This window comes from Scyliorhinus torazame, chromosome 4 (genome assembly GCF_047496885.1).
Source record: "Scyliorhinus torazame isolate Kashiwa2021f chromosome 4, sScyTor2.1, whole genome shotgun sequence".
Taxonomy (NCBI): domain Eukaryota; kingdom Metazoa; phylum Chordata; class Chondrichthyes; order Carcharhiniformes; family Scyliorhinidae; genus Scyliorhinus; species Scyliorhinus torazame.
In genome coordinates this window covers 27,703,125-27,714,639 of record NC_092710.1, presented here as the reverse complement: position 1 = coordinate 27,714,639, position 11,515 = coordinate 27,703,125, and the positions used below count along the sequence as shown (strand labels likewise).

At 55.9% G+C, this 11,515-nt stretch overlaps 1 protein-coding gene across 1 annotated transcript in view; it reads right to left on the bottom strand.

Annotated features, from left to right (window-relative positions):
- LOC140411302 (macrophage-capping protein-like) overlaps positions 1–11,515 on the bottom strand; it is a 113,331-nt gene that overhangs the window by 43,441 nt on the left and 58,375 nt on the right. Inside the window, 1 exon segment of the mRNA XM_072500423.1 lies at positions 85–103. Within this exon segment, the coding sequence (XP_072356524.1) occupies positions 85–103 (19 nt within the window).

The following is an 11,515-nucleotide window of genomic DNA, read 5'->3' as shown; positions in this document are numbered from 1 at the left end:
AGCATAGGGCCAGGCCTTTCAACTTCCACCCAGTATTTATTCCCCATACCAAGCTCGTCCCTATCCCTCTCCCCCTCGCCCCATCGACACCGCCTCCCAATTCCTCGCCCCCTCGACACCTCCTTCTCGCCCTCTCTCCCCCTCGCCCCATCGACACCTCCTTCTCTCCCCCTCGCCCCCTCGACACCTCCTTCTCTCCCCCTCGCCCCCTCGACACCACCTCCCAATCCCTCGCCCCCTCGACACCTCCTTCTCGCCCTCTCTCCCCCTCGCCCCCTCCTTCTCGCCCCCTCGACACCTCCTTCTCTCCCCCTCGCCCCATCGACACCGCCTCCCAATCCCTCTCCCCTCGCCGCATCGACACCGCCTCCCAATCCCTCGCCCCCTCGACACCTCCTTCTCGCCCTCTCTCCCCCTCGCCCCATCGACACCTCCTTCTCTCCCCCTCGCCCCCTCGACACCTCCTTCTCTCCCCCTTGCCCCATCGACACCGCCTCCCAATCCCTCTCCCCCTCGACACCTCCTTCTCGCCCTCTCTCCCTCTTCTGTCCTTTCAATTTCCTCCTTCCACCAATCCACAACATTCACCACAGCCGCTCCCTTGTGGCCGCGAGTTCCTCATTTCCGCAGCTCTCAGAGGGGAGTGGTAGCTGCTGAAATCCCCCTGGGGTTAATTGGCACAGTGGTCAGAACGGCTGCCTCACAGCTCTGTTGTACTTTCTCTTTTCTTGTCTTTTCCTGTGGCTCTGTTCTAACTACGGCAGTCAGTGAGTTTCCCTCCTTTCTTTCGTTATCTGTGTCCTAATGCTCAGAGTCGCCAGGTATCGAATGATACCACCACAAGTTTCAACCGGCTATCGATCAAAGAGCCAAACACCAGTTAGTTAGTTCAAGGTCAAGGGTACTTTATTTATACACAATTAGTCAGGCAACATAAACACTACTAGTTAAACTACACCTATCGACTAAGACAACCTGTACTTAACTTCAGGCACCCGGCTTAGGTCAGAGGAACAGTGGCCGCTGTTCGATTCTGGATCTATCGAGACCGAAGGAGTAACTGCTGCTCCGCTAGGCTCATCCGTCTGGTAGCGGGCGTTGAACTTGAACTTACTTCTGGTGTCGCTGCGATTGGCGATGGCCGTGACCGGGGTACCAGGACCAAAAGAGAGCGAACGTATGGCGAACTCTTCTTCTTATACTCGGGGGGTTTCCGCGCTCTTTCAGCCGGTCCTTCGATTTGGGCCTTACTAATTGGGTGATCCCTGATCACTCCGTTCGATTCCTTAGCCAATAAGTGGGCGGGGATCTGGATGGCTGGGCGTGTCCCAGGCGGTCACTGACCCCGTTGTTTGCGTTTACCTTGAACAGGGAGTGGCTCCGAAATGTCTGGGACTGTCCCGGTCGCTCGAGTACCAGTCCTTTGTTTTGGGGAAGGTGGGCCACCAAATGCTAATCGGCCCCATTAAAAAGCTAATTGGTCGGAGTTTCGATACCGTCTGGACTTCTTGCTTACGAATATGCATTTCAGGCCCTGAGCCTGGCTTGTCCATTTTACCCGCTAGGCTTTGCGTGTTTCTCTGGCCCTCGTTGGAAGTGGCCGTCCCAGATGGCTACAGCGCCAGGGACCCGGGTTCAATTCCGGCCTGGGTCACTGTCTGCGCGGAGTCTGCACGTTCTCCCCGTGTGTGCGTGGGTTTCCTCCGGGTGCTCCGGTTTCCTCCCACAGCCCAAAGAAGTGCAGGTTAGGTGGATTGGCCGTGATCAATGTGCGGGCTGAAGGGGTAGGGCAGGGCGGGGGGGGGGGGGGGGGGGGGGGGGCGGCATACGATGTATGTTTGGAGCGACAATGTAGGCTTGATGGGCCTCCTTCTGCCCGTAGCGATTCTGTGGATGACCCAAGAAGGTTTGTTTGAGGCCCGAAAGTTCTGGTCTCGCTCACAAGTGAAAATATATTCTGTGCATCTACCTACTTTCATAATCTTAAAGACCACTCAAGCCGGCCCCTCTCATGACAAATCTATCCCCAACCTGCCCAGCCTTTCCCTTCGCCAACTCTAAGTTCTGGTAATAATCTTGCAAATAGTTCTTGCACTTTCTCTAATGTCTCAGCAGTATTTTTTTGTATTATTGAGACCGGAACTGTGCTCAGTGACTCCCCGTGTGATACAGAGACCGGAACTGTGCTCAGTGACTCCCCGTGTGATACAGAGACCGGAACTGTGCTCAGTGACTCCCAGTGTGATACAGAGACCGGAACTGTGTACAGTGACTCCCCGTGTGATACAGAGACCGGAACTGTGCTCAGTGACTCCCCGTGTGATACAGAGACCGGAACTGTGCACAGTGACTCCCCGTGTGATACAGAGACCGGAACTGTGCTCAGTGACTCCCCGTGTGATACGGAGACGGGAACTGTGCACAGTGACTCCCAGTGTGATACGGGGACCGGAACTGCGCACAGTGACTCCCAGTGTGATACAGAGACAGGAACTGTGCACAGTGACTCCCAGTGTGATACAGAGACAGGAACTGTGCACAGTGACTCCCAGTGTGACACAGAGACGGGAACTGTGCACAGTGACTCCCAGTGTGATACGGAGACGGGAACTGTGCACAGTGACTCCCAGTGTGATACGGATATAGGAACAGTGCACAGTGACTCCCAGTGTGATACGGAGAGAGGAACTGTGCACTGTGACTCCCAGTGTGACACAGAGACAGGAACTGTGCACAGTGACTCAGAGTGTGATACGGAGACAGGAACTGTGCACAGTGACTCCCCGTGTGATACGGAGACGGGAACTGTGCACAGTGACTCCCAGTGTGATACAGAGACAGGAACTGTGCACAGTGACTCCCAGTGTGATACGGAGACTGGAACTGTGCACAGTGACTCCCAGTGTGATACGGAGACAGGAACTGTGCACAGTGACTCCCAGTGTGATACGGAGACAGGAACTGTGCACAGTGACTCCCAGTGTGATACGGAGACAGGAACTGTGCACAGTGACTCCCATTGTGATACGGAGACAGGAACTGTGCACAGTGACTCCCAGTGTGATACGGAGACAGGAACTGTGCACAGTGGCTCCCAGTGTGATACAGAGACAGGAAATGTGCACAGTGACTCCCAGTGTGATACGGAGACAGGAACTGTGCACAGTGACTTCCAGTGTGATACGGAGACAGGAACTGTGCACAGTGACTCCCAGTGTGATACGGAGACCGGAGCTGTGCACAGTGACTCCCAGTATGATACAGAGACAGGAACTGTGCACAGTGACTCCCAGTGTGATACGGAGACAGGAACTGTGCACAGTGACTCCCAGTGTGATACAGAGACAGGAACCTTGCACAGTGACTCCCAGTGTGATACGGAGACAGGAACTATGCACAGTGACTCCCAGTGTAATACGGAGACAGGAACTGTGCAAAGTGACTCCCAGTGTGATACGGAGACAGGAACTGTGCACAGTGATTCCCAGTGTGATAAGGAGACAGGAACTGTGCATAGTGACTCCCAGTGTGATACGGAGACAGGAACTGTGCACAGTGACTCCCAGTGTGATACGGAGACAGGAACTGTGCACAGTGATTCCCAGTGTGATAAGGAGACAGGAACTGTGCACAGTGACTCCCAGTGTGATACAGAGACAGGAACTGTGCACAGTGACTCCCAGTGTGATACGGAGACTGGAACTGTGCACAGTGACTCCCAGTGTGATTCGGAGACAGGAACTGTGCACAGTGACTCCCAGTGTGATACAGAGACAGGAACTGTGCACAGTGACTCCCAGTGAGTTACAGAGACAGGAACTGTGCACTGTGACTCCCAGTGTGATACAGAGACAGGAACTGTGCACAGTGACTCCCAGTGGGATACAGAGACAGGAACTGTGCACAGTGACTCCCAGTGTGATACGGAGACTGGGACTGTGCACAGTGACTCCCAGTGTGATACGGACACTGGAACTGTGCACAGTGACTCCCAGTGTGATACGGTGACTGGAACTGTGCACAGTGACTCCCAGTGTGATACAGAGACCGGAACTGTGCACAGTGACTCCCAGTGTGATACGGAGACTGGGACTGTGCACAGTGACTCGCAGTGTGATATGGACACTGGAACTGTGCACAGTGACTCCCAGTGTGATACAGAGACAGGAACTGTGCACAGTGACTCCCAGTGTGATACGGGGACCGGAACTGTGCACAGTGACTCCCAGTGTGATACAGGGACTGGAACTGTGCATAGTGACTCCCAGTGTGATACGGAGGCAGGAACTGTGCACAGTGACTCCCAGTGTGATACGGAGACAGGAACTGTGCACTGTGACTCCCAGTGTGATATGGGGACCGGAACTGTGCACAGTGACTCCCAGTGTGATACGGGGACCGGAACTGTGCATAGTGACTCCCAGTGTGATACGGAGGCAGGAACTGTGCACAGTGACTCTCAGTGTGATACGGGGACCGGAACTGTGCATAGTGACTCCCAGTGTGATACGGAGACAGGAACTGTACACAGTGACTCCCAGTGTGACACGGAGACAGGAACTGTGCACAGTGACTCCCAGTGTGATATCTCAGGAACCCTGCCGACCCTCACATGTTAACCCCCTCTTTACTGCAGTCTGTGACACATTGTCTGCTCTCTGTGCAGCATCCTTGAGCACGGGTGATGTCCCGGAGGACTGGAGAATTGCTAATGTTGTCGCTTTGTTTAAGAAGGGTAGCAGGGATAATGCAGGGAATTATAGACCTGTGAGCTTTACGTCAGTGACAGGCAAACTGTTGGAGAAGATACTGAGGGATAGGATCTATTCACATTTGGAAGAAAATAGACTTATCAATGGTAGGCAGCATGGTTTTGTGCAGGGAAGGTCATGTATTACAAACCTAATAGAATTCTTTGAGGAAGTGACAACGTTAATTGATGAGGGAAGGGCCGTAGATGTCATATATATGGACTTCAGTAAGGCGTTTGATAAAGTTTCCCATGGCAGGTTGATGGAAAAAGTGAAGTCGTATGGGGTTCAGGGTGTACTAGCTAGATGGATAAAGAACTGTCTGGGCAATAGGAGACAGAGAGTAGTGGTGGAAGGGAGTGTCTCAAAATGGAGAAGGGTGACTAGTGGTGTTCCACAGGGACCCGTGCTCGGACCACTGTTGTTTGTGATATACATAAATGATCTGGACGAAGGTATAGGTGGTCTGATTAGCAAGTTTGCAGATGATACTAAGATTGGTGGAGTTGCAGATAGCGAGGAGGACTGTCAGAGAATACAGCAAAATATAGATAGATTGGAGAGTTGGGCAGAGAAATGGCAGATGGAGTTCAATCCAGGCAAATGCGAGGTGATGCATTTTGGAAGATTTAATTCAAGAGCGAACTATACGGTCAATGGAAGTGCCTTGGGGAAAATTGATGTACAGAGAGATCTGGGAGTTCAGGCCCATTGTACCCTGAAGGTGGCAACGCAGGTCGATAGAGTGGTCAAGAAGGCATACAGCTCGCTTGCCTTCATCGGACGGGGTATTGAGTACAAGAGACGGCAGGTCATGTTACAGTTGTATAGGACTTTGGTTAGGCCACATTTGGAATACTGCGTACAGTTCTGGTCGCCACATTACCAGAAGGATGTGGATGCTTTAGAGAGGGTGAAGAGGAGGTTCACCAGGATGTTGCCTGGTATGGAGGGTGCTAGCTACGAAGAAAGGTTGAGTAGATTAGGATTGTTTCCGTTCGAAAGGCGGCGGTTGAGGGGGGACCTGATTGAGGTCGACAAAATTATGAGAGGTATGGATAGCAACAAGCTTTGTCCTAGAGTGGGGGTGTCAATTACAAGGGGTCGCGATTTCAAGGTGAGAGGGGGAAGGTTTAAGGGAGATGTGCGTGGAATGTTTTTTACGCAGAGGGTGGTGGGTGCCTGGAACGCATTGTCGGCGGAGGTGGTAGAGGCGGGCACAATAGCGTCATTCAAGATGCATCTAGACAGATAGATGAACGGGGGGGGGGACAGAGGGAAGTAGATCCTTGGAAAATAGGCGACAGGTTTAGATAAAGGATCTGGATCGGCGCAGGCTGGGAGGGCCGAAGGGCCTGTTCCTGTGCTGTCATTTTCTTTGTTCTTTGTCCTGCGTTGACCTCTGGCCTCTACCCCCTTGCCTGCCCTCCCCGTGACGCTCAGCCCCACTGCCCATGCTCCTATACTGACCCTTGTCCCCTGACCCCCCCCGCCGCCGCCTTCCCCTCATGGTGGAGTCTGCTCCTGCTCAGGCTGGGCTTTCAGTCTCACCCTCAGGCTCCCTGTGTGAGGGAGGAGCTGGCTGTTTGAGTCTGGGAAGAGGGCCAAAGGCTCGAGGCCCAGGTATTGAGGAACCACCACTCTCACATCGGCTGGCAATGTCACAACTGGCCACGGCTTCCTCTTTTCCTCAGTGAATCGCAGGAATAAAATTGTTGCAAGTACGTATGTAATTTCCGGCAGATTTTGGCTTCTGGCAGAGGTCTGAGGAAGAGTTTGTTTGACTGACCGGCAGGGAAAATGCCACGAACCCACTTCCTGTCCCACGCACCCACTTCCTGTCCCACGCACCCACTTCCTGTCCCACGCACCCACTTCCTGTCCCACGCACCCACTTCCCACGCACCCACTTCCTGTCCCACGCACCCACTTCCTGTCCCACGCACCCACTTCCTGTCCCACGCACCCACTTCCCACGCACCCACTTCCTGTCCCACGCACCCACTTCCTGTCCCACGCACCCACTTCCCACGCACCCACTTCCCACGCACCCACTTCCCACGCACCCACTTCCCACGCACCCACTTCCTGTCCCACGCACCCACTTCCCACGCACCCACTTCCCACGCACCCACTTCCTGTCCCACGCACCCACTTCCCACGCACCCACTTCCTGTCCCACGCACCCACTTCCCACGCACCCACTTCCTGTCCCACGCACCCACTTCCCACGCACCCACTTCCCACGCACCCACTTCCTGTCCCACGCACCCACTTCCCACGCACCCACTTCCTGTCCCACGCACCCACTTCCCACGCACCCACTTCCTGTCCCACGCACCCACTTCCCACGCACCCACTTCCTACGCACCCACTTCCTGTCCCACGCACCCACTTCCCACGCACCCACTTCCTGTCCCACGCACCCACTTCCCACGCACCCACTTCCTGTCCCACGCACCCACTTCCCACGCACCCACTTCCCACGCACCCACTTCCCACGCACCCACTTCCTGTCCCACGCACCCACTTCCCACGCACCCACTTCCTGTCCCACGCACCCACTTCCCACGCACCCACTTCCTGTCCCACGCACCCACTTCCCACGCACCCACTTCCTGTCCCACGCACCCACTTCCCACGCACCCACTTCCTGTCCCACGCACCCACTTCCTGTCCCACGCACCCACTTCCCACGCACCCACTTCCTGTCCCACGCACCCACTTCCCACGCACCCACTTCCTGTCCCACGCACCCACTTCCCACGCACCCACTTCCTGTCCCACGCACCCACTTCCCACGCACCCACTTCCTGTCCCACGCACCCACTTCCCACGCACCCACTTCCTGTCCCACGCACCCACTTCCTGTCCCACGCACCCACTTCCTGTCCCACGCACCCACTTCCTGCTCAATAATCTCCAGGGTTCCACTCTGAGTAACATAAACACTGGGACACTATTGACAGGGGGCGTGTCGTTCCAATGAGTGGGGGAGGGGTGGGGGGAGAGACACACACACACTGACCCTCTGACAGTGCAGCACTCCCTCAGTACTGACCCTCTGACAGTGCAGCACTCCCTCAGTACTGACCCTCTGACAGTGCAGCTCTCCCTCAGTACTGACCCTCTGACAGTGCAGCACTCCCTCAGTACTGACCCTCTGACAGTGCAGCACTCCCTCAGTACTGACCTTCTGACAGTGCAGCTCTCCCTCAGTACTGACCCTCTGACAGTGCAGCACTCCCTCAGTACTGACCCTCTGACAGTGCAGCTCTCCCTCAGTACTGACCCTCTGACAGTGCAGCACTCCCTCAGTACTGACCCTCTGACAGTGCAGCACTCCCTCAATACTGACCCTCAGACTGTGCAGCACTCCCTCAGTACTGACCCTCAGACTGTGCAGCACTCCCTCAGTACTGACCCTCTGACAGTGCAGCACTCCCTCAGTACTGACCCTCTGACAGTGCAGCACTCCCTCAGTACTGACCATCTGACAGTGCAGCACTCCCTCAGTACTGGCCCTCTGACAGTGCAGCACTCCCTCAGTACTGGCAATCTGACAGCGCAGCACTCCCTCAGTACTGGCCCTCTGACAGTGCAGCACTCCCTCAGTACTGACCCTCTGACAGTGCAGCACTCCCTCAGTACTGACCCTCTGACAGTGCAGCACTCCCTCAGCACTGACCCTCTGTCAGTGCAGCACTCCCTCAGTACTGGCAATCTGACAGCGCAGCACTCCCTCAGTACTGGCCCTCTGACAGTGCAGCACTCCCTCAGTACTGACCCTCTGACAGTGCAGCACTCCCTCAGTACTGACCCTCTGACAGTGCAGCACTCCCTCAGTACTGACCCTCTGACAGTGCAGCACTCCCTCAGTATTGACCCTCTGACAGTGCAGTGCTCCCTCAGTATTGACCCTCTGACAGTGCAGTGCTCCCTCAGTATTGACCCTCTGACAGTGTAGCACTCCCTCAGTATTGACCCTCTGACAGTGCAGTGCTCCCTCAGTATTGCCCAAGGCGATGATAAAACCGCTCAGGCAGATGAGAATGACTGTGTGTGTTGTCAGTAAGGGAAGTGATTGGAGGTTACAATTCCGATGTTAACCCAGCCTGGGGAGTACACTGATAACTAAACCCTCTCCTACCTCATCTGATATCTCCCACAGTGGCTATCTTCCTGGTCACCATCGATGTACAGTTCAGCGATATCTTCTAGTGGTATCAGATTTGGATCTGGATCGGCGCAGGCTGGGAGGGCCGAAGGGCCTGTTCCTGTGCTGTCATTTTCTTTGTTCTTTGTCCTGCGTTGACCTCTGGCCTCTACCCCCTTGCCTGCCCTCCCCGTGACGCTCAGCCCCACTGCCCATGCTCCTATACTGACCCTTGTCCTCTGACCCCCCCCGCCGCCGCCTTCCCCTCATGGTGGAGTCTGCTCCTGCTCAGGCTGGGCTTTCAGTCTCACCCTCAGGCTCCCTGTGTGAGGGAGGAGCTGGCTGTTTGAGTCTGGGAAGAGGGCCAAAGGCTCGAGGCCCAGGTATTGAGGAACCACCACTCCCACATCGGCTGGCAATGTCACAACTGGTCACGGCTTCCTCTTTTCCTCAGTGAATCGCAGGAATAAAATTGTTGCAAGTACGTATGTAATTTCCGGCAGATTTTGGCTTCTGGCAGAGGTCTGACGAAGAGTTTGTTTGACTGACCGGCAGGGAAAATCCCACGCACCCACTTCCTGTCCCACGCACCCACTTCCTGTCCCACGCACCCACTTCCTGTCCCACGCGCCCACTTCCTGTCCCACGCACCCACTTCCTGTCCCACGCACCCAATTCCCACGCACCCACTTCCTGTCCCACGCACCCACTTCCCACGCACCCACTTCCCACGCACCCACTTCCTGCCCCACGCACCCACTTCCCACGCACCCACTTCCTGTCCCACAAACCCACTTCCCACGCACCCACTTCCCACTTCCTGTCCCACGCACCCACTTCCTGTCCCACGCACCCACTTCCCACGCACCCACTTCCCACGCACCCACTTCCTGTCCCACGCACCCACTTCCTGTCCCACGCACCCACTTCCCATGCACCCACCCACTTCCTGTCCCACGCACCCACTTCCCACGCACCCACTTCCTGTCCCACGCACCCACTTCCTGTCCCACGCACCCACTTCCTGTCCCACGCACCCACTTCCTGCTCAATAATCTCCAGGGGTTCCACTCTGAGTAACATAAACACTGGGACACAATTGACAGGGGGCGTGTCGTGCCAATGAGTGGGGGAGGGGTGGGGGGAGAGACACACACACACACTGACCCTCTGACAGTGCGGCACTCCCTCAGTACTGACCCTCAGACTGTGCAGCACTCCCTCAGTACTGACCCTCAGACTGTGCAGCACTCCCTCAGTACTGACCCTCAGACTGTGCAGCACTCCCTCAGTACTGACCCTCAGACTGTGCAGCACTCCCTCAGTACTGACCCTCTGACAGTGCAGCACTCCCTCAGTACTGACCCTCTGACAGTGCAGCGCTCCCTCAGTACTGACCCTCTGACAGTGCAGCACTCCCTCAGTACTGACCCTCTGACAGTGCAGCGCTCCCTCAGTACTGACCCTCTGACAGTGCAGCACTCCCTCAGTACTGATCCTCTGACAGTGCAGCACTCCCTCAGTACTGACCCTCTGACAGTGCTGCACTCCCTCAGTACTGACCCTCTGACAGTGCAGCGCTCCCTCAGTACTGACCCTCTGACAGTGCAGCACTCCCTCAGTACTGACCCTCTGACAGTGCAGCTCTCCCTCAGTACTGACCCTCTGACAGTGCAGCACTCCCTCAGTACTGACCCTCTGACAGTGCAGCACTCCCTCAGTACTGACCCTCTGACAGTGCAGCACTCCCTCAGTACTGACCCTCTGACAGTGCAGCACTCCCTCAGTACTGACCCTCTGACAGTGCAGCCCTCCCTGAATACTGACGCTCTGTCAGTGCGGCACTCCCTCAGTACTGACCCTCTGACAGTGCAGCACTCCCTCAGTACAGACCTTCTGACAGTGCAGCACTCCCTCAGTACTGACCCTCTGACAGAGCAGCTCTCCCTCAGTACTGACCTTCTGACAGTGCAGCACTCCCACAGTATTGACCCTCTGGCAGTGCAGCACTCCCTCAGTACTGACCCTCTGACAGTGCGGCACTCCCTCAGTACTGACCCTCTGACAGTGCAGCACTCCCTCAGTACTGACCCTCTGACAGTGCAGCACTCCCTCAGTACTGACCCTCTGACAGTGCAGCACTCCCTCAGTACTGACCCTCTGACAGTGCAGCATTCCCTCAGTACTGACCCTCTGACAGTGCAGCACTCCCTCAGTACTGACCCTCTGACAGTGCAGCATTCCCTCAGTACTGACCCTCTGACAGTGCAGCACTCCCTCAGTACTGACCCTCTGACAGTGCAGCACTCCCTCAGTACTGACCCTCTGACAGTGCAGCACTCCCTCAGTACTGACCCTCTGACAGTGCAGCACTCCCTCAGTACTGACCCTCTGACAGTGCAGCACTCCCTCAGTACTGACCCTCTGACAGTGCAGCACTCCCTCAGTACTGACCCTCTGACAGTGCAGCACTCCCTCAGTACTGACCCTCTGACAGTGCGGCACTCCCTCAGTATTGACACTCTGACAGTGCAGCACTCCCTCAGTATTGACCCTCTGACAGTGCAGCACTCCCTCAGTACTGACCCTCTGACAGTGCAGTGCTCCC